Here is a 25,816-nt window from a genome sequence, read left to right on the forward strand (position 1 = left end):
AATGTACTTCAAATAAGCTACGGTAATAATAAAGAAACAAAGGGGAAAATAATACTGATGGAAATGCACCATGATATAGCATTTGTTCATAAAAATAAGAAATTAAATGAATAAAATCTCAGCTAAATTGTTAAAAAGTATAGGAAGTTATAACATTTTGATAAAATGAAATGCCTGATTTAAAATAAATAAATAAATAAACTTCATACTTGCCAACATATTTCCATACAAGAGACGTCACTAACTAGAAATTGCAATATGTTCAGTTAAAACTGTACATTTAAATTTCTAAAATAAATGTGAATCAAGATAAAATGTGCACATTTTTGCTAAATAATGCTGTTATTACTAGACACTGCAATATGTTAGGTTAAAAAATTATTCAGACACTTAAATGATTACATTTATTTATTTTAATTTTCCAACTGATGCTTCAAAATAGGGAAGACATACAGAAAATAAGAGAGAGAGAGAGATTGTGTTACAGGATGATGCCAAGTGAATAGGTAAAAGTGATGTAAAAAAAAAATTAATAAATAAAAAATTAATAAAATGATGCAGGTGAAGCACAGACCACACCTGTGGCAGGACACATGGGGGAGAGAAACATGAAGAAACATAAATGACAGAGCTGGGGACTAATGTATGACGAATGAAAAAGAGTGAGAAGATTCAGAGCCAATAATAAGTTATATCACAATCCAAGGTCAAGCTCTCTTCATTCTGTAGCATTTAATTTCATACATTATAAAATATTCTCAAATAGCTTAAATCTCAAACCTGTGCTTTAATTATGTTTATTAAAATTAAAATAATTACTGTATTATGTATATTTGTGACCCTGGACCCTGGTCATCATAAGTAGCACAGGTATATTTGTAGCAATAGGCAACAATACATTGTACGGGTCAAAATTACCAATTTTTTTTCTTTTATGCCAAAAATCATTAGGATATTAAGTAAAGATGAAGATATTTTGTTAATTTCCTACCGTAAATATATCAAAACTTGATTTTTGATAAGTAATATGTATTGCTAAGAACTTCATTAGGTCAACTTATAAAGGTATTCAAATATTATCATAAATCAATATATCAATAGCACCCTTATTTAATCAGCTTTCAGATGATCTATACATTTCAATATAAAAAAATTTACCCTTATGACTGGCTTTGTGGTCCAGGGTCACATTTATCTTTAAATAAAGCACAGAGAAAATTGTACAGGCTTGTTCCTGCATGTAGCCATTTACAGCACATGTACTGAGGCATGTAGCTAACAGAAACAAATGAGATGCCTACATTATAAGAGGAGTATTTATAAGAGCTGCTGAGAGTGCTGAGGCTGTGAACAAATGTGAGAGAGAAGTGAGACGGCTATTATACCGAAGCAGTGCATCACCCTGCCTTCTCCAGCCCCCCAACCAGCCCAGACAAGTCCACTCTGAGTGCTGCGTCATCACAGGGGGAAGCAATGGTCCTACAAGGCACATTTTGAAGAGCCCCTTCTAAGATTTATGACCCTGTATGGAGCTTTGCCTCTCTTTGTCTTTCTTCTTCTGTCTCCCCTTTCTACAAACCCTTTACTCAAACAGAACATGTTCCTGGATCAACAACAATCTTATCAAACAGTCAGAGCACAAACCTGATTCCCAGGGATCACACTTACTAATTAACTGCATACCTTGCGTGCAGCGTAAATCACACTGAAAAAAAAACAAAAACAAAAGATTTTTATAAATGCATAAATATAATTCAATGTTGTTTAAGAACCTGAAAAATTTAGATCCAACATGTTTTACTTTGAGTAAATACTGTTAAGCCTCTCTCTCACAACTGATTTTCTTTTCATCATACTGGACTGTATAACCATCTCCTTGAATCATCTGTGCTGGAGGACTCAGGGTTCATCAGCTGCTCCAATAGCAAAGTTTCCTAATCTAATTGCTTCTGATAGTGTCATGGGTCTGGATTTAAAAGCTGCCAGCTCCCATTTCTCAGCTGGTTTTACACTATGAAGTCGAGCCTAGTGTGTGGAAACAAAAGGACAATGGGATGCGGAGAGATCTGATCCCCATGCTACCAAAGCTTACAATCAAAGAGCCATTAAATCCTTAAGATATCAGGATAGTTTGACAAATAGTTCTACAATACGGCATGTGCATATAAATGTGATGTAGAAATGCATTTAAATATAAAACAATTCTAACATAAGGTCTAACGTGAGTGATGTTTACAATAAAAATGAATTTGGTTCAGAACACAATTTTGTTCCTTAACACCACGTTTCACATACGCTCCTCCATGAGGTTTTTTATTGGGAGACTGAAATCTCTGTGCATGCATGGAGCAGGCAGTTACGTAACAGACAGTGTGTGCTGCATGAGAGGGAGACAGAGGAATGAGACTGAGGGAGAGAGCAAGAGAGGGAGACAGGGAAAAGCACTAACACATGCACACATTTAACAAGCATTAACACTCAAATGAGCCTGTGCATTATTTAGTAAAGTCCAGTGTGGCAGACACGGCTAAAGCCTCACCACTGCACTTAGCGCTGAGCCAAACAGAAACAGATCTGAGCCTGCTGGGCTCCATTACAACTGAGACAGAAAAGATGACCTCATCTTCACCCGTAGGCTACATCTCATAACAACAACTCGCACCTGAAAATCTGTTTGCGGACTAGCTTGCATCTGATATTGCTTATTTTTAACATAAAAAACAAGCCACTGTTTTATGACTGGTAACACATCAAGAAGTTGTGCATTCATTGAAAAGTCTTAGAGCACAAAATACTGCATTTTTATTATATTCACAGCATTTTTCACCACATACTAACTGCACAATATTTTGAATGAAAGGTTGAAAAATGTGAAATTATAAAATGTTGTGGCATTTGGTTTTTACTCCACATGACTGTAGAACCTTTAGCATGATTTGCGAATGATTCAAAGAGTGTCTTGTGCTTCAGTGGAGGTTTAGAGATAATAATTCATATTCATGTTACATCATGACAATTACTACTTGTTTTAAATTTCAAACACCTAAAACCTTTCCAGGTTTCAATGTTGAGCTCCAGATTTTTTAATGTGGTCACATACTTTTGGCTTGGTGGGTTTACTCATAAAAAAATAAAAGCCAGTTTTAAAAATCAAAAAAATCAAAATCAAAATAGTCAAAGGTCGGCATACAGTTCAGAAATACTAGTAAACACACAGCATGATGTTATAATATTAGGCAAAACGCAATAGATTAACCATTAGTTGTGAGCTCTGACTGGACCCAGCAATTCTGTCCATAACATGGATCTACACTAACTTTTAAGCATTTAAAGATGTTTGCTGAATGAAACAATTATTTTAAATGAAAGTAAAACACATTTATAATGTTACATAATATTTTGAACAAGTTCTTACAGCACAACAAAAAAATTTAACAATGTTAAATGTTTTTTTTTTTTGTTCAGCATATTAAACAGGATTATGTGACACTAAAACCTGGAGTAATAGCTGCTTAAAATTAATATTTGCCATCACAGGAATAAATTACATTTTGAAAGATATGAAAACAGAACAGTGTTCTTTAAATTGTATTCAAATTTCTAAATAATTTTTTTTTTTTTTTTTTTTTTGTATTTGTGATCAAATAAATGCAGCTTTGTTCAGCATAATAGACATCTTTTACAATGAAATCACTTGACAAATCTTACCAAACCCAAACTTTTGAAGGGGAGTCTACATTTTAGTTAGATTAATACATTTCAGTGAAGTAGTTCTCACACTTGTTTTCACATTTTTTCCATCTTCACATACACATGGCAACACAAAAGACTACAAAATACTGATTTCACCAAAACCTTACACAACAACGTACTTGTACTTTGAAGAACTCCTCCTACAGTTTTAATTGGATTGTCTTCAAATTTAGTGAGGGTCATCATAAGACCTTTGTGATGTTAAATTGCGAAGGTTTTGAGTTTTCGTCAAGGGGTGTGTCCATGGCGGCCTGACAAAGTTTGATGTTTCGCCATGAAACAGGAAGTTGCTGTAACTCAGGCAAGCAATGTCCGATCTTCCCCAAACTTCACACATGTGATAGGTGTTCTGTCCTGAACAAACACCCATGACCAAATTCATTCATAGTCATAGCGCCACCTGCTGGTAACAGGAAGTGGCATGGTTATCACTGTTAAGGACTCCTAGGAACATATTAAAAAGTGTAAACAAGTGTTAAATAGGCTGGCAACATACTAGATACATACTAATACATGCTAGCAACACTTAGCGAAGTGCTAAAGCATGCTACTAATGTAGTGAAAAAGGAAGTTGCTGTAACTCAGGCAAGCAATGTCCGATCTTCCCCAAACTTCACTTGTGTGATAGGTGTTCTGTTCCGAACAAACACTCATGACCAAATTCAGTTATAGTCATAGCGCCACCTGCTGGTAACAGGAAGTGACAAGGTTATCACTGTTATGGACTCCTAGGGACAAATTAAAAAGTGTCAAAAAGTGTTAAATAGGCTGGCAAAATTCAAGAAGCATAAAACATGCTAGCAACACTTAGCTAAGTGTTAAAGCATGCAACTATTGCACTGAATAAGGAAGTTGCTCTAACTCAGGCTAGCAACATCTGATCTGCCCCAAACTTTACACGTTTGCCAAAAGTCCTGTACTGAACACATCAACATGCCCGTATTCAGTTATAATCATAGCGCCACCTGTTGGTAACAGGAAGTGTCATGTGTAACACTGTTACACATGACACTTCATGTGTCATGTAAAAAGTGCCAGCAAGTGGTAAATACACTGGCAGCATGCTAGAAACATACTAAAACATGTTAGAAACACTTACCTAAATGCTAAAGCAGCATAAAACTGCAGTGAATAAGGAAGTTACTGTAATTCAGGCATAGTGTCCAATCTTCCCCAAGTTTAACAAGTTTGATAATATTCGATTATAGTCATAGCGCTACCTAATGGCAACAGGAAGTGGCATATTTAAGATGGTTATGGACTCCATGCAAAATCAAAAAAAGCATCAACAAGTGTTAAATAGGCTGGCAACATTAAAGAAGCATACTAAACCATGCTAGCAACAGTTAGCTAAGTGCTAAAGCATGCTACTAATGCAGTGAAAAACGATGTTGCAGTAACTCAGGCAAGCAATGTCCGATCTGCCCCAAACTTCACACGTTTGACAAGGGTCCTGTCCTAAATACATCAACATGCCTGTATTCGTTTATAGTCATAGCGCCACCTGCTGGCAACAGGAAGTGTCATGTTTAACACTTTTATGCACCATTTGTAACACATTAAAATATTCCATTGTGTGCTAATCATGCTAGAAACATTCTAAAACATGCTAGCAACACTTACTATGTGCTAAAGGATGCTATTAATAACAACTATAAGTATAAAGACAGCGGAGACCAGGACAACTAGAGCCCCAGATACAGATCCCCTGTAAAGACCTTGTCTCAGAGGAGCACCAGGACAAGACCACAGGAAACAGATGATTCTTCTGCACAATCTGACTTTGCTGCAGTCTGGAATTGAACTACTGGTTTCGTCTGGTCAGAGGAGAACTGGCCCCCCAACTGAGCCTGGTTTCTCCCAAGGTTTTTTTCTCCATTCTGTCACCGATGGAGTTTCGGTTCCTTGCCGCTGTCGCCTGGCTTGCTTAGTTGGGGACACTTCATCTACAGCGATATCGTTGACTTGATTGCAAATAAATGCACAGACACTATTTAACTGAACAGAGCTGACATAACTGAATCCAATGATGAACTGCCTTTAACTATCATTTTTGCATTATTGACACTGTTTTCCTAATGAATGTTGTTCAGTTGCTTTGACGCAATGTATTTTGTTTAAAGTGCTATATAAATAAAGGTGACATTGACATATAGAGCCACCTGCTGGCAACAGGAAATTACTTATTTTATACTAACTTAAACATGAGATGTCTGATCTGCCTGAAACTTTGCATGTTTGGTAAGAGTCCTGGCCTGAAGACATTAACATGCTGATATTCAGTAGTAATCATAGCGCCACCTGTTGGCAGCAGGAAATGTGGCACAAATATTTGCTATTTTATAAGCATATGGCCCAACGTTCACTGTTTCTCCTATGGGCACCGGGGGTGGTGGTGAGCCCAGTGCGAGGGCCCGTTCATCACTGCTTGCAGCTTTAATTCACATTGTCATTTGTTTACCAAGTAAATCCAACAGCTGCATGTCACCATCAGAGGTTTTCGCACATATGAGAATAACAATAAATGACCTGGAAAAGTTAGGGAAAAACACATCAGCTTCTCCACTTTTATAATGATCCATAGTTTACTGCTCAGAATGTAACTTATAAAGTAGTGTATAATGTAAAGACTTATAAACAGACATATTGACACACTCACTTTCTTATTCATGTAGAAAGGATCGAGATCCTCCAATGGTGTTGCCACCATTCCAGTAGGGATATCCCCATAGATGAAGGGCAGACTCTTGCCCACCTCCAGGTCACTGTTAGGCTTGGGCTTGTTCTCGTCATCATCGTCGCGGTAGCTGTTGTCTTGTTTAGGTGGTGGCTTGGCTTTCTCCTCAGCAATGCGCTTCTCAATTTCACACAGAGATTCCCTGGTAAAGTATTTGAAGCTGTCAGGTCCTGGCGGTGCAAAAAATGGTGCAGCCATGTTTTCATCCTGCAGCAACTTCTTCTCCTGTTATGTACCCTCCACGGCAGCCAGTTCTATATTGGAAAGAGAAAAGGACATTATTGGACAACTTGACTCAGAATCATACAGTAGTCTTGTCCACACTGCAACTTGTTTTGTCCCATAAACAAATAGTTGTAAAGCAACTGTGCACTCTTACTCCCAAAAGTCAGCCAATGAGATAAGAGCTTACCAGATCAAGAAAGTCTTTTCTAATTTCACATTCAAAATGTTCATTTAAGCATTTTGCATATCCTTTCAAACATTCTGTATCAATTCATGCATTCCCTGGGAATCAAACCTGCATAGTTTGTGATAGTGTGTTTGTGATAGTGCATTGTGAAACACAGTGTGTTTTCTGAGCTCGTATCAATATTATATAACATTCATGTACTATACGTTTATCTGCATGTAGCATAAGATATCTGCAAGATATAAGCACTGGCAGAAACCGAATCATTTCTAAAGTGCAATGTGCACAATGGTGGAATATGCCCAGTGTTCTGAACATTTGCATTGGCAGGTTCAGCTTGAAAGCTTTTTAAATACTATTTGAGAATAAAAACAAAACAAATATGAGACAGTTGTCAAGATTTTATAGCTGATTTAAGTAGATATATCGGGACGATATTTGTCATTTTTTAATATATCGGGATCGGCCGATATCCGTGTTTAGTAGCGCCGATTTAAAGTCAGGCACGTCGGCGGGCAGCCCCGTGTTATTGGTGCGGTGGAAAGTGCTGCTGCTGCCACTGCATGTGAAGCACCCCAAGCCAAAACTTTTGGAAGATTCAACAGCAGTCCTGGGAGATAAAGGGTAGTCAGAGAATTTCAATCTGTAAATGGGGTGGAGAAGTTGACAGCTCTAACAAACACTGCAGCGTGACGTTACCAAAGTAAACTGTCTCTGACGTTACTCCGCCCCGTTCACAGACAGCACCGTGCTCGGAGAGACAGCTGTCCTGGAGCTGCCCAGAACGGTGAATGACATTTGTTCGGAGGCATGGTTTGATGCAGAAAATAACCAGTTTTCCATCTAACTCATTTGTATTTAGGGATGTCAATATTCGATCATTTCCATGATCGATCGTCGTTTAAATTAATGATCAATTAATTACTTTAATGCTGCAAAATGCGTCTGCAGCGGTATTATTATTATGTGCAAAAGCCACTTGGAAAAAAAGCTTTCTCACCCGAATTAAAGGGGTTTTATTCTGAATAAAATGCTAGTAGCAGGACTGTAAAATGAATAGATGTGATTATGATCATTTGATAAAATGAAGAGAGCGCGCCATACGTTGGAGATCATTTTACTTTGTTGACTGTTTCCCGTCAAGGAAGACCGCTGAATGCGCCTCTTTAAATGGTTTCGTGGTGCTCGTAGTTGTATTTTAAAACGCAACTGCAATGTTTTCAAATGACACACTATAGTAGTGGTTCAATGGATCATCATTGATCAATATCTTCGGTTCGGCACACACGTGACCCCCGGATTGATTTATGAAAAAAAAAAGTTGCGCATGTTCAGTCCACACTCAGTGGTCATGGCGAGCGGAGGAACGGAGGAGCTTGAACGGCCCGCGCATTTTGGATTCCCTGTCAGATATAATGATGAGGAAAGAGGTTAGAGTGAAAATATTGTGCCAGATCTTTATGAACAGGAGAAGAAAACAGTTGTGGATGAACTATCCCGAGCATCCTCTGTTGCGCTCACGACAGAAGGGTGGACGTCCAGGGGGATGGAGAGCTCTGTGACGATAACTGCTCACTTCATCACAGCACACTGGAAGATGAGAAGTCGGGCTATTATGTTAAAAAGAAGATATTATGTGCATTTTAAGTTGATTTCATATATTTAAATTTAACAATTAAATGTTAATAAAAAAAGACAAAACGTATGTTTATTTGTCTTGGCCTTTTTTTTTTTTTTCTGATCCGAAAAATGATCTGATCCATACGAGGACGAGCGAGTGCGGGTTTGACTAGATGTATTTGGAGGTTATTGCTCACGTCTCGTTCTGCACATATCCAAATGTTTCCATATTCGCAATGTATCTGAATGTTAAACTATAATATTTTTTATTTATTTAATGTAAACTAGACGGAAAGATCATCCTCTACACATGAGCAAAAACGTCCTTGTCATAACAGCAGAGTGGACCGGTATACTACGGTCTATTTAAACTGACCAGTGTAACCTTTTATATGTTTGGTTGACTGTACTTTATTTTAATAATGATCAGACTGCGATGTACGTTTGAAATTAGAATGCACTTTAGATGTTCTGTGTCATTTATACCAAACACAAATGTTGCTGGTTGCTAGTGTCTTTGCAGCACTACTATTATTTATTTTTTATATATTTATTTTTTTATATTTTTCAGATTTTTATTTTTAAAATTGTATTCATTTAAATGTATATTTAAGTTTACATTTATGTTCCAACAAACTTGAAAAATTCTACTTGATAAATGCTCTAAAACTTTTATGTAAATGATTGACTTTTATTTATATATATATATATAAAACCTGTTTTACGTATTTAATACTTGGTCAGTTTATTGATTTTGTTTGGTTAACTTTGGATAAATTTTTTATTTTAATACCATGCAGTGCACAAAATTAAGATTCGAGAGATGGTTCAAGTCAGTGCTCAATAAATGATGATAAGTTTAGAAATGTTGTGCATCCACTTATTATTAGTGTGACATTTTTGCATGCAAATGAAGGGGAAAACTTCAAGATATCGTCCCTAAAAATCGGCAGCACATATCGGCCATTGGCTGACCCTGACCTCTAAACATCGGCATCAGCATCGGCTATAGAAAAACCCTTATCGGTCGATCTCTAGATTTAAGTGTAGCATGCAGCTTTCCCAGAGGCTCTGTAAATATGGCTGCCGAGTGAACAGACATTCACTCAAAGTGACTTTGACTGCAGTCTCTGTGCTCACAGTGTCCTGGACACCAATATTTCAATGATTCATTAAAGATGAATCACTGTGTGGCCAACTGCGATTTCGGTATTGAGATAAAGGTTAGAATCATAATTTTTAGGTAGTTGTATGACAGCACACTGTGAGTGTATATTAGCACTGTTTGTTGTTTGTTTGCTTTTGGGATTTAACCAGAGGTGGGTAGAGTACCCAAAAACTGTACTCAAGTAAAAGTAAAAGTACTTCTAGAAATATTTACTCAAGTGAAAGCAAAAGTACTAGTCTGAATAGTAACTTGAGTAAGAGTAAAAGAGTATCGGATAAAAAAATCTACTCAAGTAGTTAGTTACTAGTTACCTTGGGTCATATATACTGAGCCTATTTTTATTTAGATGTATAGATAAAATGTATGTAATGTATGTGTGCGTGTATACATGTATATATTTCATCAGCCTTTACTCCAATTTATGTAATTTATTATAAAACCCTGTCTGTTTTACTTAAGTATCAAATATAGGTGTCATGCCATAACATTTTTAATAGGACTGACTTTATATTAAATGTGAATTTAACATTGAAAGTTAATGTGATATAAAAATTGCTAATCTTTCATTGTTCAGAAAGAGAGCAAATAACATTTAAATTATTAAAGATCATTTTGGCCATTGCATTCAAAAGCTCAACAGAATATTGTGTGATTGGTTATAATGCGCAGTGCTGTAAAAACGCATCTATCTCTGGCTCAGCACCAGCAAGCGATCACAGATCTGAATTTAGCAGCTGATGATATGACTTGCTGAACGTACTCGCTTAATACTGATTGTATTAAAATTAATAAAATCTTAATCGGCTATTTTTTGTCTTTTGGAAGCTGCATTCAACTTGACTCCCCTCTGTTATAAGCCACACACGTACAACAAACTAATGTCACAGTGGTATCGTGTACTGTAATCGAATGTAGCCCAAATTATTACCTGTTAAACAGTAGACAGCACACGCGGTGTTTATCTAATAAGGATCTCCATCGCAGATTTTTTCCCAAAAAATTTACTCAAGTAAGAGTAAAAGTACCCATCTTTAAATATACTCCAAAAAGTATTAGTTACCCCAAAAAATTACTCAAGTATATGTAACGAAGCAAACGTAACTCGTTACTACCCACCTCTGGATTTAACAGAGTACTTAAAATCTATACTTGGTTCATCTTTACTGAAGGTTAGCAAATGGAGAAATCTAAAATTCCAGGACTTAAAGTTGAGATGAAATAGAAGTAGTGACAGATCAGAAATGATTTAAGATGACTAAATGATTGGAAAAATCTAGTATACATCACCAGACAGACGTTATTTGCATTAGAAAATCAAATGATTTCAAGTTTTGAATAAGATCTAAAATGAGCTTGTATAGAAAAAGTTTAAATGTACATTGTGTCTACTTACAAAATAACTCCGATCTGAATTGTTGTCAATTGATCACCAGCTACTAATATAATCTTGTATCACATTATCAATACTTAAAATCGAAGCTAAAAGAGCCCACACAACCTTGTCACAAATATAAAGGGCAAAATGTTGTTTAGATTTAATTCTAGCTTGTGGAAAGATAGTCTTACTGAACAATACTACCTTGTTACATCATCAGCTCACACAAACTGATATGTTAAGCACAGGAAAGTAAAATGCTAAGCCTTGCATCTAAAAATATTAACTTACACATCAAAACAATCTGTTGCTAAATTGAGAGCATGTTAAAGAGAGACTGGCACTAGATCCTGGATGAGTCATCCACTTCATGAAAAATGAAAAGCACCCTCCATTACAAGCAGATAAAGGTGATACTTAGTGTTTGTCTTCGGATTACACTTGCAATAATATTAATTGCCTTTGTGATAAGTGATTCATTGGACTTTAGGGCTGCAACTAACGATTATTTTGATCATCGATTAATCTGTCGATTATTTTTACGATTAATCGATTAATTAAAATTTCCATTTTTTTCCCCTAAGTAAATTATTAATAAATGGTCTTTATCCTTCAGCATAGATTTTATTTTTAAGAGATTTTAACCATTTTGCACTGTCATATCCTCATCAAAAATATACCTGGAGTTGTTTTATTGTGTTAGTAATCCTTTGTTGAACTCTTCTGCAATCAGAACACTGACCCATACTCTAGCAAATTTCACAAGGAGATTTCAAATAATGTTTTCACCATGGCAGTCCTTAGAGCTCCTAAAGTAGTTTAACATCCCGAACAAAGCTTATTAAGGAATCTTTCAGAACGTATTTTCACGAAGAATAAGGATAAAACAGAATAAAATTGCAGTGCATTGTATTTTATTATTTACTGGGAAACAGCTTTATAGCTTTTGCTGTGAAATTGTAAACAATCCTTCGAAAAAAAAGTGCCAATGGCATGAAACCTGAATGGAACTCACAATTTAAAGTAAAATCCATCAGAAGGTTGTCCAGAAAAAAAAATTGGACACACACAAAAAACCTGCTGTGTGAAAAAGAGCAGTGAATACTTAGGAAAAAAGTGCATTTCAAATATCTTTAAACATTTACCTCTCTCATTCAGTCATAATTAGGCTGCACGACTGAATTTTGAACTGGTAAACGACAAACTGATCACAGAACATGTTTGTAAAGCTTTAAATGTTAACTGTTAAAAAGCAATGTTATCAGCTTTTACGACTAAACATTTGCAAACAACATTGTACTGGAGAATCTGCACAAATGAAAGTCTTAGGGGTCATTCACAAATCGCGCCTAAAAACGCGTGGAAAACGCTAGGTGCACCGCTTTCTCCTTCTTTCCAAAGCGCTCGGGCAGAAGCGACCCTGAGGCGTCTGCCTTTGCTAAGCAACCATGACGTGCTCTCTCCTTGAAGACGCGGAAATTTCAGCAAAGGATAAATGGATTTGCAGCTCAAAAAATCACTTGCAGTAGCTCTGCTACTAAATTTATTTCAAAATGGAAATCCATATACAGCTATGATCAGCTGTTCCTTCATCTTGGCTGAGCTTTAAACGTTGTTACGGGAAAGGATGAAGCTGATTGGTTAGTTCTTGTCACATGACCCGCTGTGCGCTTGCGGCATTCTGAAAAGTTGAAATGTTTTAACTCAATGCGGTGCGGTGTTGGAAATAACGAACTTGAGCGCGCAAAAGACGCGATATGTGAACGTCCCCTTAAACAGTTTAGTAGTGCAGAGTTTACAGGTTATTCTTCTTTTTTGAAGGCTCAAAGTAAAGTACTCACACATCACACTGAATGCTGCAGAGACGCTGTTCGGGAAGCACGTGACAAAACGAGGCCAGCTATTGGCTATTCGCTACTTCTCCTGCTGTACTGGCTGAGTAAAACCTCCGGTGGCTCATTACTGCCGCACTTTGGTCACCGCAGATTTGAAATATGCACGAAATGAGCCGCTTATGGCAAATAAAAGTTATTTAGCAACGAATCGATGACCAAATTAGTTGACAACTATTTTAATAATCGATTTTAATCGATTAAATCGATTCGTTGTTTCAGCTCTATTGGACTTTATTCCTGATTTGTGCTTGCGTAACTTATCATGGTATGGTTCTTTTGGGTCATTATGATGGATGTTTCTATTTTAGATGAAAGGGTGCTGGGAGCTGAAAGGATGTAGACTAGATTAGAAGATACCTCATGAGAGCACAAGCAGTTTTGAACCTGTCTTCCTCATGAACAAAACCTCCACTGAGAGGCCGATTTGGGATATGCATTATGTCCCTATGGCTGCAGAATGGGAAATGGGGTGGGTGAAGGCAGACCTAGTGAACCACATCATCTAAAACCTTGTGTGCACTTATGGGCCAGACACTTAACCAAACCATATCCTGATATTACAGAGCTACTAACTGTAGCTGACTTTTGCTTTTCTCTCCATTGAATTCCAGTTTTGTTTCAGAAATGGCATTTGCATTTTCATCTGCCTTTAAAGTAAATATACCCTATTTACCTTCAAGCAAATAAGAAACATGAACAAAATATCAAGGAATGCTACAAACGTTGGCACATAACAGACACCATTGGTGGCCTAAGTCCTATGGGTATGAATCTGCTATCACTTCAAGACCTGCTGAAAAAAAAAACAGCTTAAAACAGCCTTAGATGGTTTGTCAGTCTTAGCAGGTCTCTTGGCAGGTCTAAACAGGGTTTTGGAACTTACTTGGTCAGACTAGGAGACCAGCTTAAACAAGAAAAGAGCTGTAAACCAGCGTAGGCCAGTTTAAGTTGATTTTTTTCCCCATAGCAATGAAACAGGTAAACAAAATAAATTATCATAATAAAATCCAAACACATTTTGTAATTGTCATTTTCAATGTCTTATTAGTAAAACTGTGTAAAGCTGTGTGGTCACAGAGGATCTTGCCTTACGGGAGCTGTCCAATCAGCACCACAATGTAAAAATGGACTTATCGTTTTTTTATTATTATTATTATTATTATTATTATTATTATTATATACAAGAGGAAATTAGAATTACTTTAAATCTACATTTGAATATAAAAAAAAATGCAAGAGCAACAATATTTCTACACATTTTGACCCACCAAACCCAACAACGTTGTCTGAATAGACATTTACATTCTAGAAAATCCTGCTGATTTAAGGTTTCCAGAATTTCCAGCATGCAATGCAATATGAACAAATGCATTTATGGTTAAAGGATTATTATTTTACCATATGCTGTTAATTGTGCTGTCATGTTAACTAATTGTTAGTTATGTGTTAAAAAGCACATCTTGTTACTTAAATACATTTCATTAAAATTGACAAATTAACAAATTCTCTATTATGAAACACACACACACACAAATAGTTGCCCTCACAAGATTTGATTAGCTGTAATGATCTTTTGCATTTTGTAAACAATCACACTCAAATTGGTTAAACAGTACTATGTAGTATTACTAACGACAGTTAAGAAATATAAGCATATTGTTTCTCAGGGGATTATTAAAAAGGTTGTAAGGGAATTCATATCAAATGAAAAGGTGGGCTTCTGTTGGGTGGGCCTAAATATCTCGAAATAACTGAAGGGACTATGCTGGGCTGCACAGGGACACAGCTTTAGAAAATTTCAGGTGGATGCAGCTTATTTACAGATGAGAGGACATGGGTTAATTTTGAAAGCATTATTAATAAAATTATGAATTAATTTTCATCCATGTGCTTTTCGAGATTCTTTGCGCCACAGAACTGTTAAAACGACACACTAACGTCTCCAAATGCAAAACACGTCAACAGATGATGTATATTCGGACATAAATTAAAATTCCTTAAAACAAACCTCTACCTTATTTCAAGAACATCGTCAAGTATGGTTATGTGACTCGATGCGAAGTGGTCCTACCTTGATTTCGTCAATGTTTGGTCACGAAATCCTTACCAGCACAACGGTTCTTTGCGTTCTCCAAGCATCTTTGCGTTTTCCAAAACGTTGTCACATTTTCCTCGGCGTCAGAAAACTATTTTTCTGAAAACGTACGTTTCTAAACAGCCCGACGCCTTCACGAAAGCGGGCCAAAGCTGCAGAGGATTTTTTTTCGCTCTCTCGTTGTATTTACCCATTTACACTCACAAAGCCAACATCGTTTTAGTCACATAACTGCATTTCTAAGCAAAACTTTTAACGCTTTTAGAGAGCAGTGAGATATCTCAACGACGTTGTGCAAGGTTTCTGCACAGGTATTACAACGGATCACTTGTCCACTGTCCACGTGTGCATTTGTGCTCATTTGCTCAGCTTGAAATATGATAAATGCCTGCAAGAAGACCTTTATTCAGATGAGGGTGCAAAGCTACAGGCTACGGATCACGTCATTGATCATGCAAATACAAATAACACACCACATTTTGCCTTGCAAGAATGTATTTAACTCACATTATGACTTCTTGATACTGTCATTTGAGCGGATGAAATGAAAGGAACTAATCACAATAGGTTCACTTAAACAAAAAAGGAGAACTGCATTACAGTTATTACAGTTATAACGGAATATAAAAGCGAATGTGCATTTGGCGAGAAGGGTATAGCAGTAAAACTCCCTCCGCGTGTGGCGTCTCTGCAATATTCATTGACAGTGCAACGACTTCCATTGCAGGGAATAAACACAATCGAGAGTGTGATATTTAAACACAACACTTACTATGATTACGCTAGCGGGTATCCAAAAAGTCCTCACTGGACTGCAGATGTCGAATAAATTGGGAAGAAATTACGGATTTCGCCATATTGTTGCTGCTACCTTCCTTTCAGTGTGCACTGTTACCCTGCATGAATAAACTGATGACTCCCAGCAAAATATTAAGGGAGTGTCGGCCAATAGGTAGCACCAGTTCCACAACAATAGATTTCTTTTGAGTTTTCGTTTATTGGAATTTCAGTTAAAGTGCCTTCTTTGAGAATTTGGTGTTTCAAGAATGTTTGGGAATGACGATTTTGATGTTATGTTGCCTTAAATGTCTGAAGCAACAATCACACTGCCTTCATTGTGTTTCACTTGGAGTTTAAAAATATATTTAAAACGCTGTTAAATAACAAACAAGTTGTTGGCTTAGTGTATTATCATGAGGGACAAACTCGCATGAAATTTATGTCAGTGTATTTGTTTAATGGTAGTGTTTCTAAAGGATGACTTTCCTTTCTAGTGTCAACTTTAAGACATAAAAGTTTTAAATATGTATCCCTACTACAATACGCTGTTGTCTGTATAAACTAAAGACTTGATGATTTGCATGTTCTTCCTTGTCCGGGTCTTTTAAAACATTACAGAACGATGTTACGTCACTTTCAGAATCTTTTCAGATAACCTAATAATCAGTTCAACAGAGATTCGAATGTTTCTATCTGCTTTGTATCTCCCTCTTATTGCTTTCACATTTAAAATGTTTATAACAGCCCTACAATTAGTCTTCATTAGCTCGTTATCGTCTGGAATCACAGGTAGTTAAATTTTAACAATATTATTATTATTATTAACCCCTTTAATCCCAATAAAACAAATTGCATGCCTTTTGTGAGGTTTCAGACAATTCTAGTAAAAAATATAATTATTATAAATTCCTTTCGACAACCTTTATCAGTGGTAAACTATATCAAAAAGAAAAATTATTAAATAATTAAATTATTTTTAAATTATAAATTATATTTTCTTAAATGTTTATTCATGAAGTCATTTCTTAAATGTTTTATTTTTATGTAACAAATTTTTAATATATTTTAATAACTTTACTCTATCATTACTTATTCTAAACAGGGATCTGTGTCTTCCCAATAACATTTACATGCATTGTGAGAGGATCATCTTAATACATCATTAGACCTTTTAAATATTATATATAAAAAAATGCATATAAATGGCTTATTAAATGTTACTGGCATTTTAAATGGGTTAATATTATTTACAGACAATCTAATCATCAGTGGATTTCATATAAAAAGTAATGAAAAGTGTTCAGTGCAACTGACTAAATTCTCTTTTAAGGTTGTGGAAAGCGACCTTTGCTGGATCCTCCAAACCACCTTCGTATTTCAGGAGGTCTTTCTGCATTGGAGGGTGCATGGCCTTGGCAGGTGAGCATACAGCGGATGTCAAGACATGTCTGTGGTGGGTCGGTCATCAGCCATCAGTGGGTAGTCACCGCATCCCACTGCTTCAGAAATAGGTGAGACACTTATATGCTTCTCCTCCCTCATGCCATGCAGCATTTGTGTGCAGACACACATCTTACTATTTTAACTTTAAGCAATGTTAAATGTTGCAGGTTAAAACAAATAGGTTATATTTGTTACCAAAAACCATTCACAGAGGCACATTTAGTTAAATAAATTAGGGCTGGTAGTTGAACTAAAATTATATACATACTTGCATTAGTTGTTCAGTTAATTATATCTTATTTCTTTTTAGATTAGCATTGGATGTAGAATACTTACTTACTACAGCAAATCTTTTAACTCACCAATAAAATGCCTAAAACAATTTATACAAAAATAATATTTTTTTTATTGCAGATCTTTTGCATGCATTTTGTATCCTAATTTGTCCCTTACATCTTTCTTTTATAGTAACACCTATAAATTACGAATAGTGGCTGGAGTGAATTCTCGAACCAAGTATGGAAAGGGTGCCCAGTATCGTTCAGTCCAGCAAGTGATCCTGCATGAGAATTTCAGCCGATGGAATTATGACAACGATGTGGCACTTTTGCATCTGCATCACCCTTTGTATTTCACAAAACATGTGCAGCCTCTGTGCATAATGGAAAATGAAATGGATGAAAAACAACTTAGCTTCAGTGCATGTTACGTCACTGGTTGGGGCAGCTCAGTGTTAGAAGGTTAGTATTTAAATGTCAAAAAACACTAGTCCAAAATCTCAGCATCAGAGATTATTATTATTAACAATTAAGCAAAATATGCAATAGGCAGCTCAGGGGTTTGCAGAAGTGGATTGTTGGATAAACTTTTATGATGAACACAAACTTGAAATATTTATTTTTTGTGTGTTCCCATTTGCTCCAAAAGGAAAAGGAAAAAATTTTTTTTGAAAGTGTTTCTATGACTTTCCAAAAAAGGAAAAAGAGATTGAGAGATTGATTATGTTGGTCAGAAGAGAGAAATGTCAAATTAGTGTCACTCTGTCAGTCATTGTATTAGAAACACTCATGCATCAGCATAATTAGTTTTCTGTATTATAGTAAGGTAATATAACACAAAGTATAGTGTTATAAATTATACAATAGTTAAAACATTAAATTTTTTAAATCTACAAAATTTACAATGTTAAAAGCTGGAAATGCATAATCACAGTCTTAAGAGTTCATGTATCAGAGAGAAGCTCTATTTTTTTTCTTTCTATCAAACTGTTAAAAGTATGTGAGTTTCTATAATAAGTTCTCTCCTTCCTCTTTGAGAAGAAAACCATGAACACTTAGATTTTACATGACAACAATATTTTTCCTTTAACAAAATATATATACATAAATCTGAAACATTTGACTTTTTTTAGGAATGTTATTTAGCACTCTTCAGGAAGCTGAAGTTGATCTCATTGATGCTGGGATCTGCAACCAAAGAAGCTGGTATGATGGTCATGTTAATGACAACATGATCTGCGCAGGATTTGACAAAGGGGGAGTCGACACATGTCAGGTAATGTTGTCTCATTATTTCAGAGTAACTGGTCAGTGAAAGACAGTGATTAACAAGATCTCTTCAATTAAGGGTGACAGCGGTGGTCCGCTACAGTGTTACAGCAAAGACATGGAGAGATTTTACCTTTATGGTGTGACAAGTCATGGAGAAGATTGTGCAATGCCAAAGAAACCAGGCATATATACTCGTGCTAGCCGGTACACCGTCTGGCTGAGAAAAGCTCAAGCAAAATCTGTATCTGCTGCCTCAATCACAGATCTGCCAGTTTTTAAATTAATCTCAGCCCTGTTTTTCTCTGCCTGCATGGGCCTGCTAATGTGAGCCATCCCCCATCAGAGATCAGAACAGCTCTCTGGGTTATTTGCTGTGTTCCTGTCATTATAATAAAATTTAACAATAAAATGTACTGTATTTAACATTTTTTTCTAAATGTATTTTATAATCTCATTTATTTTATGTTTGTGCGTTTGGAAATAGAACTTTACTAACCTGATTAGACATTATTCTGAAATTCAGGTTAATTTTGAGCACAAATTGCAGTTTGCAAATGTAATAATTGAAAATATGTTTAATTGGTTATTTTTGTATTTTCACTCACTTATGGCGGCCGAGAAAAATACATGCAATTGAAAAATACATGCAAATAGAAAAAAAAGACCTACAAATTAAGAAGACATCATCAATTTGACAACACTCATGTTGCAAATGCTCATAACACAAACAAATAAACGTGCAGTAAAAACAAAAACACGCTGCAAATACAACACAAACAGAAACGCACAGCAAATAGGCACAGACCACATCGGAAACGTTCAATGGGATTGTGATTTCACTTTTTTAATGTTAGTTAGTGTGTAATTTTGCTGTTTGACCAAACAATATCTGCAAAGTTACGAAGCTGAAAGTTCAATGAAAACAGAGTTATCGTCTTTTAAATTCTAGCAGTTTAATGCCTACAAAAACAGCTGGTAGGGACTACAAGAAGTTAATTTCCGGATTTGTGACATCACAAACCCAGATAAACCCCACCCTCGGGAAAAGGCAGCAAAGGGGGCAAGGCCATGCTGCACTGTTTTAGAGAAGAGGAATAGAAAACTAGAGGTGCATGTAAATCTGTTCATATATGAATCGTGATTCTGTCTTCTAATGAATCTAATGGACTTTTCTAATTGAGTTTCAAATCAGGGTTCTAAAGCAGTGGTTCTTAATATGGTTCCACGCGTCCCCCTGCTCTGCACATGCTCTGCATCTCTCTCTCTTTCTCTCTCTCTCTCTCTCTCATTCAGCTCAGCTCCAGCAATGAACTGATACAATTATACACTTATTTTCACATAGCTATGAGAAGTGTTAAACATACCATACTATATTAAAGATTTAATCAGTATAAAACTGTATATTAAAAGCTAACATAAGCAGTAGCATTTACAAATAATAGTGTATCTAAAAGTTTGAGACAATAACAAACAAAAAACATAGGCCTACCATGAAAAGCTGTGCTTGCACAGTTTCTGCACGATCCTCTTTAATCATATCCTCAATACAACCGGAGCACATGCTGCTGAGGTGAGGGGCAGGATGTTTGGATGCCCACTAGAGACAGTTTAGCCAATCACAGCACACTAGGCTAGCTAACCAATCAAAGCCCACCGCCTTGTGACTTTACATTTTTATTTCAATGTAGCAATTAATTGAATTTTATCTTTGAAACAGGTTTGTTACATGACAGCATTAATTAAAGTTTCTTAAAGTTGGCATGAAATCAAAACTGACAAGTCTTTTTTTTTTCATGTGCCCTCATAATCTTTAATCAAAAATGTAAATCTCCCCTCCTCCTCAAAACGACTCATCTTCTCTTCCAGTCACATGCGATAGCACGAGGGTGTGGCTATCGATGTCTGTCTCCCTGCCTCTTCAGAAACCTATCAATGAGAAGACTGCAGCATTTAGATATTGCCAGTATGGTGTTTAGTTGCATTTTTAGTTGCGCTCCTCCTCAAGTCCTTTTCCCTATTCCCAAACAACCCAGTCTGCATGCCTGCTGGCTTGAATTCATGCACTTTGAAGAAGGAGGAATAACGGCAAATTCGTCTTTGTGCAAGGCATTCATTTCCGCATCCATTTTGTTAGCAACGCCCATCTTCCAACGATCAATTACGCCCATCATCGAAACAATCAATTACCGAATGACGAAATCAAGCCCTGCCCTACATTTATTTTCCGTTTCAGAAGCCGTTTCACTCAGATATACATCACAACAAGGAAAAAAGGACAATCTCAACTTCTGTTTCATGTCGACTTTAAGGGTCAAGATCATGTTATCATCTGGGTTACGTGTGTAACCACGGTTCCCTGAATAGGGAATGAGTTGTTGCAGTGACATCACCATATGGAAACACCTCTTGGTGTGACGAATGTCTGAAGCCTTGTACCATCCCGCCAATTTTATTATACTATGTGTAAACATAGTTTACCTGTGTGCCGCATGCCATTTTGCTCAGATTTCATGATTTAAGGAAACGCTATCACGGTACGGAACGGGCCGAACCACAGCATCTCGTTCCATAATTCAGGGAACAGTAGGTTACATACATAACAGAGATTTTCCCTTTCATAGGGCACTTCAATGCTGTGGTGACGTCACCATATGGGAACACTATACCATCACGTCTGATGTACCTGAGATAGCTGGGATCCGAGGAAAGAATCTGCTCAAGCTGTAAGAACCCGGTAGCCAGGAGACGTCCTTACATCCAGGCTGTAAAACTTAAAAAAAATGCTCAGTGAGGACCATCCTGCCACAGCACAAGTATTGTCCATAGAAGATCCACCAAGGAAGGCTTGCGATGAAGACACTGACCTCGTGAAATGAGCTTGAATTCCTAAGGGCGAAGTGAGTCTGCGCGCTTCATAGGCTAAAGATATAGCCTCCACCTTGGCCTTTATTTTTATTCCCAAACATATGAACAGCTGGTCGGACCCATTGGGCTGTATGATCAACATAGATCTTCAGCACTCTCACAGGACAAAGGCTCAGATCTCCTAACCCCACCTCCATGGGGGAGAAAGCCTCCAAGACTCCTGCTGGAAGCGAAAAGGATTCTAAGCGACCTTAGTAACATAATCAGACCTTGGTCCCAGCAAAACTTTCACAAATCCTGGTGCAAAATCCATGCATGAAGGTGAAACAGAAGGAGCTTGTAAATCCCCAACTCTCTTGAGGGAGGATAAAGCTAAAAGAAGGATTGTCTTTTCTATCCACCAACAACAGTTGTTCCACTCTGTCCAACCATATTCTGTATAGCACCGCTGGAATTAGTTGAATCAGAGGAAACGCATACAAATTGGTCTTGGGCCATTCGTGTGCTAGAGTGTCCAGTCCCAGGGGTGATGGAGGGGATAGGGAGGACCATAGCGGGCAATGTGTCATTGTGCTCGACACGAATAAGTCAACTTCTGCTTCTCCAAATGCTCACCATAGATAGCTCACCGTTTGATTCCCGAACAACGAGGTGAAATCCTTTGGCTTTTCGTTCACCATTGAAATGGACGCATGTGAAGTTAGCCTAGACGGATTACAGGGGATGCTGCTGCCATTAGACCCAAAAGTCTGAGGCACAAACTCACCATCACTGTGCGTCCTGCTTTGAAATGGCGAAGGCATGACATAAAAGACTGAACGCGCAGGGCAGACAATCTTGCCCTCATCGTGCGAGAGTCCAGATCTATCCCCAAAAAGGTTATCCGCTGGGAGGGGATCAAAACACTCTTTTGGAGATTCGCGTGTAATCCCAGGTTGCTTAGGTGATTCAGCACAAGATCTTGATGAGAGCGTGCTTGAGTCTGTGATTGTGCTAATACCAGCCAATCTTCAAGGTAATTTAGTACATGAACACCCTGGAGCCGCAACGGAGCCAGAACTGCTTCCATGCATTTCGTGAAAGTCCGTTGAGCCAGGGCTAACCAGAAGGGAAGAACACAGAATTGATATGCTTTGCCCTCTAAAGTGAATCTGAGGAACTTCCTGTGGCTCTTCTTGATCTGACTATGAAAGTATGCATTCTTCAGAGCGATCGTGAAAACCAATTTTTTGGTTGAATCTGAGACAGAATAGATTTTACTGTCAACAACTTGAATTTGCTCATCCAGAGTGCAAGATTCAAACGGCGTAAGTCCAATATTGGTCGTTAGCCGACATCTTTTTTTGGTCCCAACAAAATAACGGCTGTAAAATCCTGACTGAGAGGGGTGTATTTCTTCTGTAGCCCCTTTTCTCAGTAGAGACAACATTTCTTGTCACCGCACTGTAATTTCTTCTGAACTCACAATCATGGGAAGAATCCCACGGAAAGGAGATGGGCCTTTTCGAAACTGAATGGTGTATCCGTGACGAATTGGACAAGCATTCCCACATGGCCCCCAAAAAGCATTAATGGACTCAAGACCTCCGCCTGCGACTGTAATGTCTCCACATACATTAGAATTTCCGAAAATGGAAAGTAAGCACGTCCATAACGGCGTCCATAAGCCAGGAAATGCACATGTCAAAGTCGCTGCGTTTTGTTGTATATAATCCTGAAGCGTGTTCATGGCAAGATTTTTTTCAACCGGATGAACAACGGGCAACTGCTGTTAGCGATAATGTGGCAGCTTTGTGAGCCGCCATAAACGGGCCGTCTTTGCCAGACCCTTCTGCTGTCCTTTGAACTCTGAAGGCTGAATTGCGCAGAGTGTCTAAGGGGGAGCTCGGTCCAATGCTGCTCGAGAAGCCTTTTGCAGCGAGACAGTCAATATTAGAGCGTGGTGACTGCAGTGAGAGGGTTGGATGCGCATTAGCGGTCCAACAACGCTCTCTAGGGGAGGGCACAGTCCCTGACGAACAGCTAAAGTATCAGGGACTGCTGTTAGGGGCCTGAGGACAAGAGGTCTATGCCGTCGAACTTAGGTCTAGCCTTTTCCGTTGGCATTGGCGAGCCGGTGGATAAGCCCTAGGATCCCAATCCTTACGAGGGGGTGCCATAGGTGATGGCTCTTCCTGTGTAGAGACCCGTTGGTGGTATGAGGATGTTGAACGCAAGTGCTCCAGCGGCAGCTGGCGTCGCTCCATTTCTCTGGGCCTGCGAGGAATCAGCTGGTGGAGAGTGGCTGATTGCTACTTCGCTTCCCTAAATTTCTCCACCACCGAGGTGACCACCTCTCCAAACAGCCCATCCTTGGAGATCGGGCATCCATAAGAAAAGATTTATCTTCTTCTTTAATATCGGTGAGATATCGCACTCAACTGTCAACATCCCCACCATTGAGCGGCCTTCTGTTTGGCCATTGTGCTTGGTAGCACATAGCGCCACGTCTGTTGCCTGACGCAGCTCTTATACAGCCTCCGGAGTGATACCTTCTCCCTCATCAAAAGCTCCGCTTAGTAGGCTTGAAGCATCGCCATCAAATAGAGTGTGGCAGCCGCTTGACCTGCAGCCAGGTAACACTTACCGTCGAGGTTAGACGTGACTCAACACGCCTTCGAAGGAAGGAGGGGTCGAGACTTCACTGTAGGAAGGGGAGGTGCATTTCTCCTGTCCAATCGGAGGGAGAGAACCACATGTGTTGGTCAGAATGTCCTCTGACTCTGAAGCCGCGGTGGACAAAACATCAATGCCATGCAGCCTGCAGCCGAAGGAAATAGCATTGCAGGCCTCCGGCATGGGCCGTAGATCCTCGTTTGCAAAAGCAACAGGCTCCACAAAGTTTTTGTCGATATCTTGCACTTGAGTCTGGGAGAGTGAGCGAAGTGGGCAAAACTCCAGTGCATCACTGTCCTCATAGTCCAAGTTGCACATGTCGCCCCAAGCCATCGCCTCGTGCGGTGCCTCGGCAACCATAGAAGCGATATGGCGTGGGTTGGATGCGGGGGCGACCTTAGAGAAGACATCTACCCTCGAGTGCAGAAATTTTAGCCGTAGGCTATCACAGTGAGGACAAGAAGAAAGGCTGTTAAGCGCTGCCTGCGCATGATGCAAGCCCAAGCACACTATGCACCTTTCATGAGTACACGCCAAGCGCTATTTGGCAAATAAAACTGGCAAGATGGTACAGGGCTTCAGACATTCGTCACACCAAGAGGTGTTCCCATACGGTGACGTCACTGCAGCATCAAAGTGACCTATAAAAGGGAACTGCATCTCCTGCGCTCCATCAAGCCACTCCCATAATAGCTGTCATCACTCAAATTAATGCACGACTCTACATTATCTGTATAGCATGTGTGTAAGACTTGAATGCAATTATGAAGTAATTATTTAATGACGAATAAATCTTTCATTGAGTAAAACTGGCTTTGTCTAAGGACTACAAAACATTATTATATTGTCTATGCAACAGATGCAATCTAATACTGTTTACATGACATAAACCTGCTCCCTAGCAGGGTTATGCTTATGGACCTGTTGCTATGACAGCAACTCTGGGATGAGCTTCGAAGAACCAAACAATCCAAGATTAAGCCAAATCGTCAACAATCAAAAACGGGCCCCTGAAGCCAGTTTGTTTCAGTCTGATCAAAACACTGGCGTTTCAGATATGACTAATCTGAATATGCCTCTGATTCTGCATTCCTAAACTCAACAGAATCACGTGTGATTGGTTATAATCAACTGCATCGTGAAATGCAATCGTCAACAATCAAAAACGGGCCCCTGAAGCCAGTTTGTTTCAGTCTGATCAAAACACTGGCGTTTCAGATATGACTATTCTGAATATGCCTCTGATTCTGCATTCCTAAACTCAACAGAATCACATATTTAGATATAATCATATCATATCATATTTAGATATGATATTAGATATAATATTTAAATATTCAAAAATGTGTACATTTCAATAAAATGAAATAATTGCCTATTGCAAATTTATGAATGCATGGTTAACTTTTTTTCTGCAGTCACTAGGCTATATGTACTGAGACATTTTAAAAAAAATCTATAATAATAA

General features: G+C 38.0%; 2 protein-coding genes across 2 annotated transcripts in view; one reads left to right on the forward strand and one right to left on the reverse strand.

Annotated features, from left to right (window-relative positions):
• The window catches only part of LOC132118261 (sodium channel protein type 8 subunit alpha-like), a 67,612-nt gene extending 51,517 nt beyond the window's left edge, over positions 1 to 16,095 (reverse strand). Inside the window, exons 1-2 of the mRNA XM_059527973.1 lie at positions 15,828 to 16,095; positions 6,413 to 6,744 (exon numbers count right to left, since the gene is read on the reverse strand). Of these exons, the coding sequence (XP_059383956.1) occupies positions 6,413 to 6,688 (276 nt within the window). The 5' untranslated portion in view covers positions 6,689 to 6,744; positions 15,828 to 16,095. The remainder of the gene's footprint in view (positions 1 to 6,412; positions 6,745 to 15,827) is intronic.
• A 419-nt stretch (positions 16,096 to 16,514) lies between these two features.
• On the forward strand, positions 16,515 to 19,231 carry LOC132117727 (acrosin). Its single transcript, XM_059527041.1, has 5 exons — positions 16,515 to 16,624; positions 17,166 to 17,346; positions 17,747 to 18,018; positions 18,690 to 18,832; positions 18,905 to 19,231. The coding sequence occupies exons 1-5, from the start codon at positions 16,519 to 16,521 to the stop codon at positions 19,154 to 19,156; spliced, it is 954 nt and encodes a 317-aa protein (XP_059383024.1). The 5' UTR covers positions 16,515 to 16,518; the 3' UTR covers positions 19,157 to 19,231.
• The last annotated feature ends 6,585 nt before the right edge of the window (positions 19,232 to 25,816 follow it).

The sequence above is a fragment of the Carassius carassius genome, chromosome 37 (genome assembly GCF_963082965.1).
Source record: "Carassius carassius chromosome 37, fCarCar2.1, whole genome shotgun sequence".
Lineage (NCBI taxonomy): Eukaryota > Metazoa > Chordata > Actinopteri > Cypriniformes > Cyprinidae > Carassius > Carassius carassius.